Source organism: Kogia breviceps, chromosome 19 (genome assembly GCF_026419965.1).
Source record: "Kogia breviceps isolate mKogBre1 chromosome 19, mKogBre1 haplotype 1, whole genome shotgun sequence".
In the NCBI taxonomy this organism is placed as follows: Eukaryota; Metazoa; Chordata; class Mammalia; order Artiodactyla; family Physeteridae; genus Kogia; species Kogia breviceps.
In genome coordinates this window covers 51,503,385-51,522,137 of record NC_081328.1, presented here as the reverse complement: position 1 = coordinate 51,522,137, position 18,753 = coordinate 51,503,385, and the positions used below count along the sequence as shown (strand labels likewise).

At 55.0% G+C, this 18,753-nt stretch overlaps 1 protein-coding gene across 1 annotated transcript; it reads right to left on the bottom strand.

Annotated features, from left to right (window-relative positions):
* Positions 1-748: 748 nt before the first annotated feature.
* Positions 749-18,050, bottom strand: FADS6 (fatty acid desaturase 6). Its single transcript, XM_067020456.1, has 6 exons — positions 17,776-18,050; positions 16,955-17,121; positions 7,033-7,213; positions 5,537-5,724; positions 3,972-4,151; positions 749-3,364 (listed from the first exon to the last, which is right to left on the bottom strand). The coding sequence occupies exons 1-6, from the start codon at positions 17,936-17,938 to the stop codon at positions 3,215-3,217; spliced, it is 1,029 nt and encodes a 342-aa protein (XP_066876557.1). The 5' UTR covers positions 17,939-18,050; the 3' UTR covers positions 749-3,214.
* Positions 18,051-18,753: the final 703 nt, after the last annotated feature.

Genomic DNA, 18,753 nt, shown 5'->3' with positions numbered 1-18,753 from the left:
AGCCCAAAATAGTTACCATTTTGCCATTTACTGAAAGTTTGTCAATTCCTGCACTAGACGGTAAGCTCCAGGAGATTGGGGCCCAATTGCATTCACTCTTTTATCCCCAGAGCTTTACACAGGGCCTGGCACATAATGGATGTTCATAAAGAGTTTGTCTTAATGATCCATTTATTAAGACGGGAGGAAGAGAAGGAGATTCAGGACGTGACACCCCAGAAAGCCCTCTAGGGCTCCCTACGCAGAGGTAGTATGCCTGGTGGTTAAGAGCAGGAATTCTGGAGTTGGACACACCAGGTTTGAATCTTTCTTCCTCCACTTACTAGCTATATGACATCGATAAGTTTAATCTTTTTAAGGCTTATCCTCACAATATGTAACGTGAGGGGAAAATAGTATCAATTTCTGGTAGATTCAAGCTAGATAGCGTAGGTAAAAACGTGCTGTACGTTCTGAATTGATGTTAGGTATCATCATCCTCATTGTAAACATTACCACCTCCGATACACCTCTGTTAATTAGACCATAGGTCTCTGCAGAGCCCTAGAAGGGCTTCATTCGCTCCTGTCATCCCCCCTCATTTCTCAGCCCCACGCAATTCCAGCCACAATCCCAGCGTAACAGAAAATCAAGCTTCAAAGTGATGGAGTGTTCGTGGGTGCTTACTGTACAGCCAAGTCTGGTACCAGGGCCTCCAGCTGCAGTGCATTCCCCACTCAGGCCCAGATCAATAACAATGAGTCACTGATTGTATTAGGATGGTTTTATTTTTATTTTTTTAATAAATTTATTTATTTATTCATTTATTTAGTTTTGGGCTGCATTGGGTCTTCACTGCTGCACACAGGTTTTCTCTAGTAGCTGAGAGCTGGGGCTACTCTTTGTTGTGGTGCATAGGCTTCTCATTGCGGTGGCTTCTCTTGTTGTGGAGCACAGGCTCTAGGCACGCGGGCGTCAGTAGTTGTGGCTCGCGGGCTCTAGAGCGCAGGCTCAGTAGTCGTGGCGCACGGGCTTAGTTGCTCCGCGGCATGCGGGATCTTCCCGGACCAGGGCTCGAACCTGTGTCCCCTGCATTGGCAGGCAGATTCTTAACCACTGCGCCACCAGGGAAGCCCTAGGCTGGTTTTAATCATTAGCCAGGACTGTGCAATGGGGCCTTTTCCGAGGTTGCATTTTTCACGTGGAGAATAAGCATTTTGATTAATCGCATTCCCAGTCCTTAAGGCCACATCTGAGTCGCTAATGCATTTCAAAAGAGCAGCGATAACATATAGCAAAGCAGTAGGCAGGGGAGGCTGCCAAGCCTGCCTCGTTCCAAGAGGGCTGCTTGGATCCAAACCTCTGCTCTGTCAGTCAGCCTCCCAGGAGGAAACAGTGTGCTCAGAGGGGCCGACTGAAGAGAGTTTAATGAAGGAACTCTGTGCAGAGGTGTAGCAGGATGAGGATGTGGTGAAGCCCCTCCAGGGCTAGCAACAGCTGGAAGCCACTACCACCCCAGGCCCGGAAGGAGCAAAAGGAGGGACTGTTTCAGAAGTAGTGAGAGCTGTAGCTGTAGGAGAGGGCGCCGGACAGGAGGTGTGGGCTTCGGGACAGGAGCGCAGGGTGGAGGAGAAGGCAATGGCTGTGGACGGGCAAGTGGCAGCTACCCAGCAGAGCCACCTAAGGCCACACCAGAGGTGGGTTCCCTAACAGGACCCAGCTTAGAGAAGGCCTTCACCTGCCCTCTGACCCCTCAGCCCATCCCATTTGCTGGCATTTAGCCTCCCCATCTTCAGGGTCACCACACCCTTCACCTCGTCCAAGGACTTCACTGAAAAACAGGGCAATTGTGTGCTCAGAATAGAGTTGCGTGTCCTCGACCAGAGATGATTTCTGCCCCCCAGGGGACATCTGGCAGTGTCTGCAGACATTTCTGATGGTCACAACCTGGGTTCCTGGAACCCAGTGGATAGAAGCTGGGCATATGCTGCGAAACACCCTACAATGCACAGGACAGGCCCCCCGCGACAAAGCACTATCTGGCCAAAATGTCACGGTGCTGAGGTGAGAAACCGTGTTTTAAACTAACTGCTCTGGCCTCCTGTCACAGGCTGGGCCTCCCTCTCTGTTCCTCCATCAGCCTCCAGCCGGGCCCTTCCTCCCACCCTCTAATCCAGCCTCCAGCCAGGGCAGCTCCCAGCCCTCTCTCCAGGCTGCCCGCTTTGGGCTGAATCTCAGTGGTGTCCCCAGTACCGGGACCTCTGCCTCCGGCTGGCACCAGTAGTTCTCTTATATTCCCACCTCGCTCCCAGGCTGCAGACCATCCTTTCACAGCCAAGCCTAGCCCTGGACTCCCAGCTCTTGTATCCGCACCCCTCCACACACACACTCTTTCCCCTCCTTCCTCTCCTCTCTAAGGCCATCTGACCTCCAGACCCTGTTCCTGTAACCCCTCTCCAGCCTCGGCGACCCTCCCAGTAATTTTCTCTCTCTTCCAATTGAGAATTCTTCCACCCCTTGTAAACATCATGGAACAAAGCAGACTTCTAGAGCTAGCCAAGGTCACGCCCAAAGCTATTTATACCCTTTCTCCCCTTATTTCGCCTGGAGTGCCCTCCCCACAAAACACACACTTTGATCTCACAGATGCTGTGGGTCTTGGGAGCTGCTGAGCCAGTGTCTTGCACAGGCTTCCGGGCTGAAAGATTAGGAAGTAACCTCTCCCTGTGGTCCCTGGGGAGAGGGCTCCTTAGGGGCCAGAACCTCAAGGGCACAGGGAGGAGCAGTGGCCAACCGAGTGTGGGGCTCCCTGGCACCAGGGAGCGGACCCTTCTCTCTCGGTGTCCCCTCCTAGCCTGCCCCCTACATAGGGCCCCTCCTTACCCCCGTCCTATAGCCCTACCAAGGCTCCAAGCGAGCAGGGGAGGAATCCAGCTGTTTAGTCCTGAGATGAAGTTGGCTGAGGTCCAGACTGACAAGGATGCCTGGCCACCTTTATTCCTTTCCTCCAGATATTCCTCAAAGCCCGGAAAAGCAAGCAGGGCAGGTGACCCCCCGGCCCCCCAGCATGAGCTCCCCGTCTCACGGCCCACCCCGCACCTCCACACTCCAGGCAGCCGAGCCACGCCCACTGGGCAAGGGCCCGCCCCTCCCAGCCCCAGGGACGGCCGGCAGAAACAGGAGAGCCGCGGGTGGGCCCGGAGGGAGGGCGGGCTGACTGTGCCGGGCCCGGCCCTCACTGCAGCCCCACCAGCTCTGTGATGGGAGGGGTCTGCACCATGAGCTCCTGGTAGTGGTGCAGAAACAGCCGGAAGCGAGCCAGGTAGGAGTCCTCGTTGTACGGCAGCTGCTTCTCACGGAGGAACTGGGACACCACGGGCTTCACCTGCCAGAAGGTGGGCGGGAGGAGGGGCCGCTGAGCCGGGGCTGTGGGCAGGCCCATCCCCACTGGGACCCTTCCTCTGCCCAGCCCCCCCCCCCCCCCCCCCCCGCTCCTGTCTGCTTTGTCCCATGATGCTCCGGAGGAGCTGAGGGGCTTGGAGAATTCCCGCCTCCCATTTCCAGCAGGCAAGGGAAAGGGAGGGCTTCTCCCCAGCACGCTTCTCTGGAGCTCCCGAATCTGTGACAGTCCTCCCTTGCACAGGGGGATAAACCACAGCTCCTTTTCACCAAGCACCTACGGTGGGCCCAACATTTCAGATCCATTTCTTCATTTCATCCTCAAAGCCTGTCAACGTAAGCACTGCTTAGTCCCATTTTACAGATGAGGAAGTCGAGGCTCAGAGACATTCAGTTAACTTGCCCAGAGCCACACAGCCAGTAAGAAAACCAGGTGTCTCTGATCAGAAACCCACACTGCTGCCTGTACCCTGGACTGACCTTCCTGGGAACCTCTGAGCAGGCCAGCTGGTTAGAGAACCCCGAAGGTGACTCCCCCTCCACCCTGAGATAGTTTCTTCATCCAGGCCATCCCCAGCCCGACCCTCCTCTACCTTCAGGCACATGTTGTCGGACAGCCTGGGGAAGAGGTGGTGCTCCACGTGGCAGCTGATGAGGGAGTGCCCGAACGCCCAGTCCAGCACGGGCAGCCGGGGCAGGTTAAGCACCCCCAGGCTCATCATGTGAATCCGCTGGGGCTTCTTGTCCCGGGAGAACATGGGCAGCCCGATGTGCTGTGACAGACACAAGGGTCACGCCCTGGGGCTGGGCCGGGCAGCCCTGGGCCTCCCCACCCCGCCTCAGGCATCCTCAGCTATAGCACCCGGAGACCCGCGGGTTCCTCTGCCTTCCTCACCTCCCACTCCGGCAGGACCCAGTAGAGGCGTGAGGAAGCTGAGGTTCTCCGCCCAGCCCTGATGCGACCCTGTCTGTGCCCCTCGCCGAGTCTCGCCCGTCTCTGGGTCCCTCTCCCTATCTGTGCAATGAAGGGTTTGGCCTGGGTGCCTCTCTGACCTCGTGGTCCTCTAAGCCCACGACTGCCCACCCCTGTCCCTCACGTCCCTGTGCCTGCAGCCCAAAGAGACCCTTCTCTGCTTTTTTTCACCAGTCAAAATCCTGCTCATGGTTCAAGATCAAGTTTGCGCATCCTTGTGTATTTTTTCATTCAACAAGGATGTATAGGGCTTCCCTGGTGGCGCAGTGGTTAAGAATCCGCCTGCCAACGCAGGGGACACGGGTTCCAGCCCTGGTCCGGGAAGATCCCACATGCCGCGGAGCAACTAAGCCCGGGCGCCACAACTACTGAGCCCGCGTGCCTAGAGCCCATGCTCTGTAACGAGAGAAGCCACCGCAATGAGAAGCCCGCGCGCAGCAACGAGGACCCAACGCAGCCAAAAATAAATAAATAAACAAATGTATTAAAACAACAACAAAGATGTATCGACACCTGCTCTGCCAGGCACTGTCCTCGGTCTAGAGGATGCGGAAGTGAACGGGAGCTTCTGCTCTAGCAGGACAAGCAGATGGGACACAACTGTGGGATTACATCATGGGATTCAGTCATTAACGGCAGTGTGGTAAGTGCTGGGATGGTCATATGCAGGGTGCTCTAACCGGGGCCTCCACTTGTCCCGGGAGCAGGGAGGTGACCGTCCCTGGAAATGGCCCAGAACTGAGCGCTGAGCTGCTGGCCTCCCATGAGGACCTTCGTCTCCAGCTCCTCCATGTGCCCGCCTCGACGTGCGTGTGCTGGGAGCTCTGCGATGGCCCTCGGGCTTATCACAGTTAAGAGCCCTGGAGGTAGGAGCTGGGGTCCTATTCACTTGTGTCCCCACAGAGCTTAATCTAGTAACCTACACATAGAAGCTTCTTAATAAATCTCTGATCTGTGTGTGAATGGCAGCCAGTGTTGAAGAGGAGCTCCTTGCCTGGGACCAAAACGCTCTGTGATGACCCACAGAGAGAAAGGAAGAGAGAGAGAGGGCGGGCGGGGGAGGTGGAGCGATGCTTCCTCGGGTGGCCTCTCTCTGCCCCCGGAACCTCGAGTCCAGCCTGAGCCAGGCGCCCTGCAGCGTTGATCCCTGTAGCCGCCCGGCACTCGGGGTGGGGGAGGCCTCACCTGGAAGATGTTGACATGAAGGTAAGGGTGGGCCAGCAGGGATCTGGTGACGAGCATGCAGACCAGGGCTGAGCTGGGGCTCTGGAAGCCGGACACATTCAGGAGCAGCCAGTAGTGAGAATAAAGGCCCAGGGAAATCAGGCCAAGCGTCCGCAGGGCTGTCCTGAGCTCCACCTCCCTCAGCCGTTCTGCCAGAAGGGGCAAGAAACAGAGGGAGGGGTCGGCAACGTTCCGATCCAACGTGAGTTGTGGCTCCCTGGTGGCTCAACAGTGCAAGCTAGGGTGACCTAGGTGTTCAGTTCATCCATACACAGCCCTGAAAAGTAGGTTCGCCCATTTTCTTTTCTTTTCTTTTTTCTTTCTTTCTTTCTTTCTTTTTTTTTTTTTTTTTGGCTGCGCGACTTGCAGGATCTTAGTTCCCTGACCGGGGATCAAACTCGGGCCCCAGCAGTGAAGCACCGAGTCCTAACCACTGGGCCTCCAGGAAGTTCCCTTTTGTTTTTTGATCTTTTTTTTTTTTTTTTTTTTGGTTCTCACCCATTTAATGGATGAGAAAACGGAGCATTAAGCAACCCGACCAAGGTCCGTCCGACACTAAGTGGTGGCCTGGGACTTGAGCCCGGGTCTGGCTGTCCCCTAGCCCCTGCTCTTTCCACCAAATGATCTTGCTCCTGTGATATTAAAAATTATAACATGCGATAGAGTGTGAGGCATTTAGAAAACATTTTTACATCTCTGACCTCATTATGCTCTCACACCATCCTTTTTTTTTTAGAAAAAAAAGTATTTAATAAACTAACACAAGTGAACGTTTATGACATGATCAGGGATTATTAAATAGACCACCAGAAGATGGTAAAGGAGGCTTCTATATCAGACACAAAGAGTAAAGGTTATTCATTTATTTATTCAGGCATTTGACGCCTTCCCGTGCAACTTTCTAGTCTTCTCAGATAGCCACAGAGTTTTTAAAATTTTTATTTTATTTTACTGTGGTAAGAACACTTAACATGAGATTTATCCACGTAGGTTTTAAAGTGTGCGATACAGTACTGCTGTCTATGGGCACAGGGTTATATAGCCAATCTCTAGAATTTATTCATTTTGTATAACTGAAACTTTATGCTCACTGCACAGGGACTTTCCATTTTCCCCCTCCCCTCAGCCCCTGGTACCACCATTCTACTCTTTGCTTCAATGAGTTTGACTACTTTAGATACCTCATATAATAAGTGGCATTGTTTCACACCCTCTTTGAGGAGCAGGTAAGAACCTGAGGTTCAGAGAGGTTAAGTTACCTGCCTGTGGTCACCAGCCAGTAAGTGGCAGAGCCAGACTTGGCCCCAGGACCAAGGTTCTTTCCACCCTGCCTGGCTGTCTCAGAAAGTTTCTGTGTGGTCTTAACTCAGCGCTTCTCACTTCTTCCATGAAGCCAGGAGAGGAAGGAAGGAAAGGGGCAACCAGATGTCTGCAGGGCCCAGCGCTGGCATACTCACCGACAGCCACCAGCGGGGTTATGATGGGGATCAGGAGAGGCGCGAGGAACATGTAGACGTAGCGGTTGAGGCAAGGCAGCCTCCACGTGCTTGAGTCCCCCAGGCCCAGCACGTTGGTGTACGCGTGGTGCACCTTGACGTGTCCGTACCTGGCGTGCTCTGCAGTGAAGGACGTGCATACCTAGAGGAGGGAGCCAGAAAGGGCGCTGGGGTCTGTATCAAGCACAGGCGAGCAAGGCAGGATCTTCGGAGCCTTGAAAACACCCTCCCTCCCCAGACCACGCGTTTCCAGGGCCTTCCTGCCTTCCACCCACAGCTCATCAGCCTGGACCACCAACTCTCAGGGATCCACGACCACAGGGTGGCAGCCGGTCAAAGCAACTGCGTCCACTTGGCGTGCAAAGCAGTTGGTGTGCACAGCCCCCCGTGATCGCAGCCTGCAAGCCTGAGGACTGGACACACTGCAGGTAAAGCTCCTGGCATGTGCTGCCAATTATTTTGTGTCTGTCTTTGAAGCATCTGTACCTTCATAACACTGCTTTGCATTCTGGGCCCACAGCTGTGGGGGGAGGGGTGCAGGAGGGGTCTGGGGGCGAAGAAAGGCCATCTTCTGAACTGTCCATGAGGGTACCCCGCTGGGGACCAAGAGTTCACTTCTTCCTAGGGGTGACTCTTCTCTGGCGTGACCCCCTGTGGGATTCTCTGAAGCTGGCAGTGAGAAGCAGCAGCGCGCTGACTCCAAGAGCAGTCATTCTGAATGTAAAAGAGGCGCTAAGGTGTTTCTTATGCAAGTATATGCAAATGAGCATGCAGCCATCAGCCTCTTCCAATATTTTATCCAAGCCAGAAGATGTTGCTAATTTTATTGAAGATGCTGCCTGCCTGTTTCCAGGAGGACATGAAGGGTTTCCCAACGCCAGTCACTGTGAGCCCCATACAGACAGCAGAACACGCTCAGTTGAGCGTTCAGCATTCTGCACGTTACACATGTAACTAATTAATCTTCAGCCTGGCGGGGTGGGGGGGTGTTATTATTATTATTATTATTATTATTATCATCAGTGCTGTTATTATTCACAGCTGACAGAAGCAGAAACGGAGATAGAGGCCACGTGCCCACTCCAGCTCACTCAGCTGAGTAGGTGGCAGAAGTGGGATTTGAACCCTGGTTCCATCCAAGATAAGGCATAAAACCCCTGGGATGAGTCACTTACTGCAACAGAGCATGAACCCAGGCTTGGAGTCCAGGCAGCAGAGACAAAACCGCGAGAAGACAGATAAGGAATGACACTGTCTTCCCACTGTCTGCAGAGACTCTCCCTTGGAACGAAATGAAGCCGAAAAGTAGGATATGATGTCACAACAGACAGGGGAAGATAGTCATACCAACACTGCACGGGCCCCTGTCAAGGCAGAGGATGTGAAGGTAAATGCTGATTCAGCGACAGTGTGCCTGTGGAGTTCACAAAAACAGGAGAGGTGCTTTGCTCTCAGATGACGTGACGTAACCCACAGAGGGGTGGGTTTGCTCTCTGGTTTCGTAACCTTGCAAAGGGACAGAACCTGGGGGAGGCTGCAGAAGGTGGGCAGGTAACCTGTCAATTAAAGTGATGTCTCCTCCAGGCCTGCTGGTCTGGAAGGACCTGCTGCTCAAGAGGGCCAGGCAGTTGGTTCAAGAAAGGGACCTCCACCGGGGTCTGCCAGGACCTCCTCAGAGGCCAGCCCGAGGCCTGCAAGTGTGTTTTGAATCTCATGGTTCTGTAACCAGAAAAAGCAACTGTTTTTTGTTTTTGTTTTTGCAGTATGGAGGCCTCTCACCACCGCGGCCCCTCCCATCGCAGAGCACAGGCTCCAGACGCGCAGGCCCAGCGGCCATGGATCACGGGCCCAGCTGCTCCGCGGCAAGTGGGATCCCCCCGGACCGGGGCACGAACCTGCATCCCCTGCATTGGCAGGCGGACTCCCAGCCACTGCGCCACCAGGGAAGCCCGTGACTGTTTTTAACTGATCCTTCCTCGTACTTCTGCTCTGAGGGCCGATCCTGTCTGCACTGCCTCCTTCTTCAAGAAACGTCAGCTGGGCTTCCCTGGTGGCGCAGTGATTGAGAGTCCGCCTGCCGATGCAGGGGACGCGGGTTCGTGCCCCGGTCCGGGAAGATCCCACATGCCGCGGAGCGGCCGGGCCCTTGAGCCATGGCCGCTGAGCCTGCGCGTCCGGAGCCTGTGATCCGCAACAGGAGAGGCCACAACAGTGAGAGGCCCGCGTACCACAAAAAAAGGAAAAAAAAAAAAGAAACGTCAGCTGAATGCAGCGATCTGCACTTCCTTCTGGCCCAAGATCCATATCTCCTCACTGACCACACTTTGAGTAGCAAGGCCAGAAACGACCTGGGGCCTGAACCGTACCCTAGCAAGCCTGGTAAGAACTTGACTGTCAGGGGCCTGGTAGGGCCAGGTGCTCAGCCGCGTGCCCAGACCCGGGAATGGCGGGTGGGGGCGGGGATGAGCCACCTGTGTGGTCCGACGTAAGACATGATTTGTGACTCAGCACAGGCTTCCAGGGTCTGTGTGCTTTGCCTTTTTATATAACTAAGAAGAGATTTGAGGCTGTTTCTATAAGACTGGAATTCTCCCTCCCATCTAGATGTTCTTTCCAGAAGAAGAAGGAACGCGGTGGGTTTGGGAGAAGGAGAGATTGGACGTGGACTACAGTGTGTCTCACTAGCACCCATCAAGGGGCGGGAGGATGTAGCCAAGTGCTACGGACGATCCTGCCGTACGGGATTATTTACAGGTCTCACCCAAGGGGATTTCCCGTCCAGACCCAGAGAAAGTTCCAGAAGCTTCTTGATATCGCTACCTTCTGTACCCTCAGGAAGACTTAAGAGCCTAGACCTCTTAGCCGCACTGAGGCTCTGCAAGTGTCCAGAGCGTGTGCGGGGGCGGATGTCAGTATAATTCCTCTGGACATCCCCTCTCAGCTAAAATCAGAGGCCCCAGACCTCTCACTCATTCATTTAGTTGTTTTTTCACTTAAGCATCCTCAGACCTCTGCCAGTAGGCAAAGGTAGTTATCTAATATTCTCCTCTTCTTCTAGTTTTTAAACAAACAATACTTTGAAGGATTAAAAACCATCATTGTAAGATTATGACACCAAGGTGGTCTTCAAATAGGTCACTTTACTGGATTGGAAGGGGAGGGGCAGGACGATGCAGGTGATGGGCCGGAGGCTGTAGGTGTGGCCACTGGGGGAGGGGGAGGAGTGGGGGAGCAGGGACGGAGGGTGGGATCTGGGGGAGGGGGAGGAGTGGGAGGAGGCGGAGGCAGCAAGACAAGGGCCAAGTTTCCAGCTCAAGGCCTGGGGCGTGGTGGGGTCACTGCAGAGATGGGGCAGGAGAAGAGGGCCACAGGCATGGACCGGGTGAGAAAGGGGCCGGGGGTCATCGCAGCGGCAGCATCCCTCGGGCAGGAGGGACTCCAGGCTGGAGTCTGCCCAGCCTCCATTCCTCCCTCCAGACCCGCTCTCACCGATCCCAGGGCTGAGCAACCCCTTCACACTGGCTTCAGGGTTTGCGGGGTGGTAGGGAGCTTCTGAGGCGCCACAGGCCTCAGCAGTTGGTTTGTCAGATAAAGTATAGAGCACCCACATAAATTAGAATCTCAGATAAACAACCAATCATTTTTTATAGGCATATATCCCAAACACTGCCTGCATTTCTTGTTTATCTGAAGACCAAAGTTCACTGGGCATCCTGGATATTTTTTTCTTTTTTTTTTTTTTGGCTGTGTTGGGTCTTCATGGCTGTGCACGGGGTTTCTCTAGTTGTGGCGAGCGGGGGCTACTCTTTGTTGAGGTGCACGGGCTTCTCATTGCGGTGGCTTCTCTTTGTTGCACAGCATGGGCTCTAGGCACGCAGGCTTCAGTAGTTGTGGCACGCGGGCTCAGTAGTTGTGGCTCACGGGCTCTAGAGCACAGGCTCAGCAGTTGTGGCGCACGGGCTTAGTTGCTCCATGGCATGTGGGATCTTCCCGGACCAGGGCTCTAACCCATGGTCCCCTGCATTGGCAGGCGGATTCTTAACCACTGCGCCACCAGGGAAGTCCTGCATCGTGGATTTTTATTTGCTACATCTGGCAGCCCTACTCAGAACACAAGTCCCTGAGCGCGAGTCCTCGGGTACCACGAGGGCTCTCCCGCTAACAGTGATGTGTTAGCACCTTTGGATAACAGAGGGGCCGCAGTGAGGGTGGAAGCCAGAGGAGCCTGGAGTGCCTCATCCTGCTGGGAGCAGCCTGGATGTGGTCGGGGCTGATCCTATCAAGGGGCTCTCTTGAAATTCTTTCCCTTTTCAGTCCTCGTCCCTAGAAACTCCCAGCTCCTCTGCTTGGCTTATGGGCCTCCTTTTCCCCTTTTCACCAGAGTCCCCATGAGATTCTAGTGACTCCAGGTCTCTGTGGGTCCCTCATGCACTATGCTCTTCCCAGATCCATGCCTTTATCTGTACCCCTGCTCAGCCTGCAGCCACCTTCCCGCTTCTGGGCCTGGGAGCAGGAGCCCTGTCCTGGCAGTGTCTCCTCTGGACACTCTCACCAGGGGTTCTCGGCACTATTGACATTTGGGACCAACACTGTCTCAGCCCCCAAAGCTCCGCAGCAAACCCAGCCTCCCTCCAATCTCCCCTCCCTACTGGGCAGCCACTGGGCCCCTGGGAGCAGCCCCACCCTTTTCCCTCCAAGCCCCTCCCCCTAGGGACACTCCTCAGACTAAGTGCTGCCACCCACAGATGACCACCTGATCCTCCTCCAGGGTCCTCAGCCTCTGGGGGCCAGTGGGCAAGCCCACCCAGAGGCAGGCTTTTAGAGACCCTCAGGAGTTGGAATCACCAAGAGGACCCTTAAAAGTACATTTTGCAAATCTGCACATGATAAAATGGCGCGCGCGCACACACACACACACACACACACACACACACACCAGTGTCAACGTCCTGGGTTTGCTGTTGAATGACATTTACATAAATGTAACTGTTGGGGGAAACTGGGTGAAGGATCCACTGGACCTCTGTCCTCTCTGATCTATTTTTGCAATGTCCTATGAATCTATAATTTTTTCAAAAATAAAAAGGTTTTATTTTTTTAAAGTATATTTTGTACTGCAGATCTGAGTTTGCCTGCTAAATAATTCTTTTAATTAAAAAACTTAAAAATCACAGCGGCACAAACTCAGATTACCACCCCTCGGGGGTCGGGAGAGGCCAAACAGAAGATCAGAGGCGGCCCAGAGGATAACGGCCGCCACCCTGAACTCATGACCAGGCTGGGGGTTCTCGGCTCTGTTTCCACCACCACCACACGGGACTGGAACAAAGGTGACGGCATTTCCCTGGGTGACACGCCTCCCCCAGGGCAGAGCTGGCCTGTGCTCTCTGTGGACCATCTGTGACTCCACCCCCGTAGCACAAAGCCGACTTCAGAAGGAGGGTTTGAAGTTGAGACACAGTGGAGCTTAGTAACTGGTACAGCCTGTTCCCTCCTACTCAGGGGAACATCTTGATAGCGAGTGACTTGCAAGGGAGTCCCTAAAGCCCTCTTGACTTCAGGAGTTAATCTTTCCCAACTAAAAATAGAGTTGTCATATGACCCTGCAATCCCATTCCTGGGCATGTGTCTGGAGAAAACTATAATTCGAAAAGATACATGCACTCCAGTGTTCACTGCAGCACTATTTACAATTGTCAAAACAGGGTAACAACCTAAATGCCCAGTGACACATGAATAGATAAAGAAGATGTGGTGTATATATACTATGAAATACTACTCAGCCATAAAAAAGAATGAAATAATGCCATTTGCAGCCACATGGATGGACCTAGAGATGATCATACTAAGTGAAGTAAGTCAGACAGAGAAAGATAAATACCATAGGATATCACTTATATGTGGAATGTAAAATGTGGCACAAATGGACTTATCTACGAAACAGAAACAGACTCACAGACAGAGAGAACAGACTTGTGGTTGCCAAGGGGGAGGGGGGAATGAGGGAAAGATAGATTGAGAGTTGGGGATTAACATGCAAACTATTGGGCTTCCCTGGTGGCGCAGTGGTTGAGAGTCCGCCTGCCGATGCAGGGGACGCGGGTTCGTGCCCCGGTCCGGGAGGATCCCACGTGCCGCGGAGCGGCTGGGCCCGTGAGCCATGGCCGCTGAGCCTGCACGTCCGGAGCCTGTGGTCCGCAACGGGAGGGACCACAGCGGTGAGAGGCCCGCGTACCACAAAAAAAAAAAAAAAAAAAGAAACATGCAAACTATTATACATAGCATGGGTAAACAACAAGGTCCTACTGTATAGCACTGGGAACTATATTCAATATCCTGTGAAAAACCATAATGGAAGAGAATATGAAAAAGAATGTGTGTGTGTATACATATACAAGTACATATATATATATATGGAAAACTGAATCACTTTGCTGTATAGTAGAAATTAACACCACATTGTAAATCAACTATACTTCAGTGAAATAAATTTTAAAAAAATCTTTCCCAAGCTTCAGTGCTTAAACCATGGGGGCCTGCCAGCCCCAGCCTGCCCCCCGCATTCCTATGGCCTTTGACTGGCGGTCCCCAAGAATATAACTAGTAGTGCCTATGACACAGCCCAGGCCAGGGTGGTCAGTGGGCAAGGTAGAGGGTCAGAAGTACACTAGTAGGGGAAATGGAACATTCTGGTGTAGACTGGAAACGGGTCTTCAGAGGGAAGTTCATCCTGGTGTGGGTGAACTTCCTGGTGTATAATTTTGGAAACTTTTGCAGAGAAACAACAGCAACCTGGATGTCAGTCACCCCCTCCATCCTGCCCGCTCCTCCCCTCAGATCTGATGGGTCAGAGTGACCTGTCTCACCGCCAGCTCTTGACAGCAGACCCTCAGACAAGCCAGGCAAAAGCTGGGTGCCCCAGGAAAGCCAGTGACATTCAGCTGACACCTGAGGCTGCAACTAGCGGACTAGATTCTTCTATAGTGATGCTGCCGCCTGAGGGCCACGGTTTGGGAAGAGCACAGGCGGCCAGCAAGAGGAGGATTAGAGAGACAACAGGGCAAAGGACAGGTAGTGGTCCAGGGCCTGAACAAACAGCCCCCTCAACACACACACACACACACACACACACACACACACACACACACACACACCTCCACTGAGCTTTACATAAGTTGGTCATCCTTTCAGTTAAAAATAAACCGCTAACAGACGAAACAAAACAAATAACAACAAAAAATCACTAACCCTGGGACTAGCCTGGTGGTCCGGTGGGTAAGACTCCACGCTGCCAATGCGGGAGGCCCGGCTTGGATCCCCGATCGGGAACTAGATCCTGCACGCCGCAACTAAGAGTCCGCATGCTTCAACTAAGATCCCGAGTGCCACAACTGAGACCCCGTGCAGCCAAAGTAAATAAATAAATAAATAAATTTTTCTTATAAATTACTAACCCTTTCCTTGCAGTTAACTGTGTTCCCTCCAGAGGGGGGAAAAAAAAAAAAAAAGAAAGAAACTTGTTACTTCGACGCAAACATTGAAGAGTCAGGCCCAAACCCTCAATGAAGATCTAGGATGTCTCGTTTAATCCTCATGCTGGCTTCACGGGGGAGGTAACGTTATTATTCTCATTTATTAGGTGAGGAAACTAACACTTAAGAGGCTGGTCCAAAGGCAGCCATTGTGTCCAAGGTGCCCCCGACGCTGTCCCCTGCCTGGCGGACAAGACCCAGGACTCCACTCGCCCCACCCACGCCGTGGGCTCAGGAGGTAGAGCCACCCCTCCTTCTCACTGGGAGCTGGATCTGCCCCAGAGGGTGGCCAGAGCCATGCCTTGATGGGGGCGTGGAAAAGTGGAGGCCTCCCACTCAGGGTGGCCATCTGAGAAATCTGTGAGCTGCCCGCAGCTGATTGCAGCATAGCAGCCTCTGTCACAACACGGGGGTGGCAGCCAAGTCCCCCCACTATGGGGGGGCTCACCCACCTCTAGGCTGTGACCCTCCAGCAGCTGGCTCTTGCCTGGACCTTGTCCCCCCGTCACCTGCAGGTTCATCACCAACAAATATTGAGTTCAGACCTGTGCCAGGAGCTAAAGGGACAGAGAGGCAAAGATGAGGCCACTGCCCCGGGTCCCAGGGGACAAGAGGAGGTGCAGCCACCAGGCTGCCTGGCTCCTTCAGGGTGGGCCACGCGCTCTGGTTCGCCTGGAGCCCTCCGGCTGGGGAGCCTGGGAAGACTCCTCCTTCTCAGCTGCCCCCAGGCCCCTGGGACTCGGTGCAGCTTTGTCAAATCCACACAGAGCTAACCCTCCCTCTCGTGTCCCATGTGACCGCCTAACATGCCCGGTTCCTCCCCTGCCTGTGAGGACAAACTTAGGGGGCATCTGACCCTGGCTCCAGGGTTGGGCCTGCACCTTAGAGTCTGCCTGGGACCAGTGCCCAGGGGTCCCCGGGAAGCAGAGTGTCTTGAAATGGACCCTGAGGACCCATTGGTTCCCCCTTGTCCTTGGCACTTTAGAAATGTGTGCAAGGGACTTCCCTGGTGGTTCAGTGGCTAAGACTCCACGCTCCCAATGCAGGGGGCCTGGGTTCGATCCCTGGTCAGGGAACTAGATCCCACATGCCGCAACTAATAGGAGTTCCCACGCCCCAACTTAAAAAAAAAAAATCCTGCAAGCGTCAACTAAGACCCGTGCAGCCAAGTAAATAAATAAATACTAAAAAAAAGAAAAAAAAGAAAAAAAAAGAAAAGAAAAAAAGAAATGTGTGCAGGTGGGAGAGATGGGTTTGGGGAAAATGAGGGCAATGGAGAGTTCTGGGTAGGAAATGCTTCCTCTCACCCAACCAATGCAGTATAATTTTATAAAACGTCGTGTGTGTGTGTGTGTATGTACAGTTACGTAGAGTTTTATAAAGTTATATAGCTTTATTAAAAGTTAATAACTGAGGGACTTCCCTGGCAGTCCAGTGGTGAAGACTTCGCACTTCCACTGCAGGAGGCACAGGTTCGATCCCTAGTCGGGGAACTAAGATCCCGCATGCCACAAGGCGCAGCCAATAAATAAATAAAAGCTCTTTTAAAAAGTTAATAATTGAGTCAATTGGTCATGGTAACCAGTTCCTGGCAAAAAAGGGCTGTTTCTGGCACCAGCTTTCATATCAGTTCATAAGGGACCTGGGTGGCCACGGGAGAGACAGCCTGGAAAGGAGGGAAGGGGCTCTCAGAAGACCTGGGAGGCCTGAGACCTGGCTAGAGAGAAGGACAACCTGACCAGAAACCTTTGCCTTCCTGACCGTGCCCATAGGTTGAGGCAACATGGGGAGGGGGTGGAAGCAGGCGGGCCAAGGGTCAGGAGAGAGGAGGCGCCTTCCTGGTACAGCCCTGGGGAAGCAGGGGGCTTCTAGGATGGCTTGGCAATTGTCAGGTGTCGGGAGCTGGCAGAGCTGGGGTGCTGTGACCCGAGTCCCCTGCTTCCCTGCCCTTTGGTCCGTGGTTCACATCCTAAACCCCGATTGCAAAACCAGGAGGCCCCGAAGGTGCAGCCAGGACCTGCCAACCACAGGCGTCCTGGTGGGAGGAGGAAGCTCTACCACCCTTGGCCCAGGGCTGCAGAGAGGCGAGCTGGTGCCTTCAGGAGAAACGGGTGCTCAGACCACATCGACTGCCTCAGTTAAATACTCATCATTCCTCGTGCAGCCCTCTACCCTCTCAGGGGCTTGGGGACGTGCACACACACAGACACACACCCACCGCAGTGAAGCCTGCGCACGCGGACCCACAGACCACAGCTGCAGCTGCCGGCCCTCGAGGGCACACACAGCTGCGCACACCTGGATTCTCACACACAGGACCAGCAGCTGCTCCCACCCAGTCCCAGGCTCACCTCCACGAAGAAAAGCACCCAGATCTGGCTCCAGCGTTTGGACTCGGTGAGGGCTCCATGAGTGGCAAGGTGGCTGCCCTTGACAGTGAGCGTGTAGTGGCACACACCCAGGACGGTGACGCCCAGGGCAAAGACCAGGAGATTCTCGGAGCGCAGGCACAGGAACCCTGCGTGCAGAGGGGAGAGCTGGTGGAGGGGAAGTGGTAAGGGCAGGGCCTTTCTCTGGTTCTCGGAGATCTGGGCCCAAACAACCCAGCCCGCACCCCTGGGAAGCGGGCCCGGTCCTGAGGACTGCCACAGACAGCGGTGAGGCGGGTCCCGTGATGTCCTGAGGGGCACGGGTTGGCTCTCTCTACCGGATTTGGGACAAAACAGCCCCATGGACTCACTAAGGAGACGCTGGGAGTCTTGATTCTGCGCCCCAGCCAGAGAAGTGATGGTGTGGAGGGCATGGGGGGGGGGGGGTCCAGGCCAGGAGAAGTCCAGGGAACGCTCCCATCCTCCCTCTCCCTCCTCCACCCCATCCCTGGTGTCCCCTTAGAGCATCCTCTCCTTCCCCCGGCCACCTCATCCTCCTTCCCTGCCTCTCCTTGACTCGGCTCGACTTTCCCCTCCACTGCCCTCCGTGCCATCAGGGCTCCTCTGGGGACACAGGCAGGACACCCCAACTAGACTTTCGGGGTTGACCCTCTGTCCTGGGGTCCCGGGCACGCGCCGTCTACCCCACCCCGCCGCCCCCCAGCCCTCTCCGTCTCCCTCCGCCTCCTCCCACCGCCCCCACCCAGCCGGGCCCCTGACCGCCCTGGCCCCGTGTCCCTCACCGGGTGGCAAGGCGAGGAGGCTGAGCGCGAGGATGGCGCAGTCCACGCCGTGGCGCTCCCACCACGAGCTCACCCTCACCACGTCCTGCACCCGCACCTCCAGCTCGCGCAGCAGCGCCTCGGCCCCGCCGCTCGCACGGAGCGCGCCCCGCGCCGGCTCCATGGGCTCCGCGGGGCGGGCTCGGCGCCCGCGGAAGACTCCGAGGACCCGGAGCGTCTGCGGCGCGGGGCGGATAGGCGTAGAGCGCGAGCTGGGGCGGGGCGGGGCGGAGTCACGCGCGCGGCCGGGATCACCCGCCCCCGGGGTCAGGGCGCGCGCCGGACGCCCGGGCTCCTCCTGCCGCGCGCGGCGGCGACCCGGCCCGGGGGCCCCCCCTCCTGGCGGGCAGGGCCAGAATCGCCGCAGGAGGAGCGCGCAGATGAGCGGGGGTGGGGAGGCCATCCGGAGCCAGAAGCATCTCGCGGTCCAGGGGCCCCGGCGGGGGCGGGGCGGGGGCACAGAGACCCCAGGGGAGACCCCCGAGGGCCTGCCCTGATTGCCTGATCTCACGTAACTCCCTCGCGTTCTCCCGGACCCCGCACCCCGCTCGGGTTAGTGGGACCATTTTTATCCCGTAGCTTAAGTATTTTTCTCAGGAGCCCTTAGCGGACTCTCCCACACCAGACACGGACGTTCGTTCCCTGGCTCCGACCGACAGACTGGACGCTGCTGCCGACAGGCCTCACTTTGCCGATTTTGCTCAAGCTGTATCTTCAGTACCTTAAGCAGTGCACGAAAATATTTTTTAATTCATGGGACAGAAAATTCAAGGCCTCACTCTACCCAGACCAGTGGGGGAGTGGGGGCACCCCCTTTGAATCCGGCTTTAGCAGCGGTGACCCGTGGAGGGTTGGCTTCCCTGCCCCAGTGGCTTTGGGGGTGAGAAGGGATAGCTATAGAGAAAACACGTTCAGAGCTCACCATTCCAGGTGGGGTCC

Excerpts from the sequence above, each read along its gene's own strand:
- FADS6 (XM_067020456.1), bottom strand. The coding sequence starts at position 17,938 with ATGGAGCCGGCGCGGGGCGCGCTCCGTGCGAGCGGCGGGGCCGAGGCG. Across the intron at positions 17,122-17,775 it reads CCTCCTCGCCTTGCCACCCG|GGTTCCTGTGCCTGCGCTCC; the intron begins GTGAGGGACACG and ends CTCTGCACGCAG. Across the intron at positions 7,214-16,954 it reads GGGTGCTTTTCTTCGTGGAG|GTATGCACGTCCTTCACTGC; the intron begins GTGAGCCTGGGA and ends TCCCTCCTCTAG.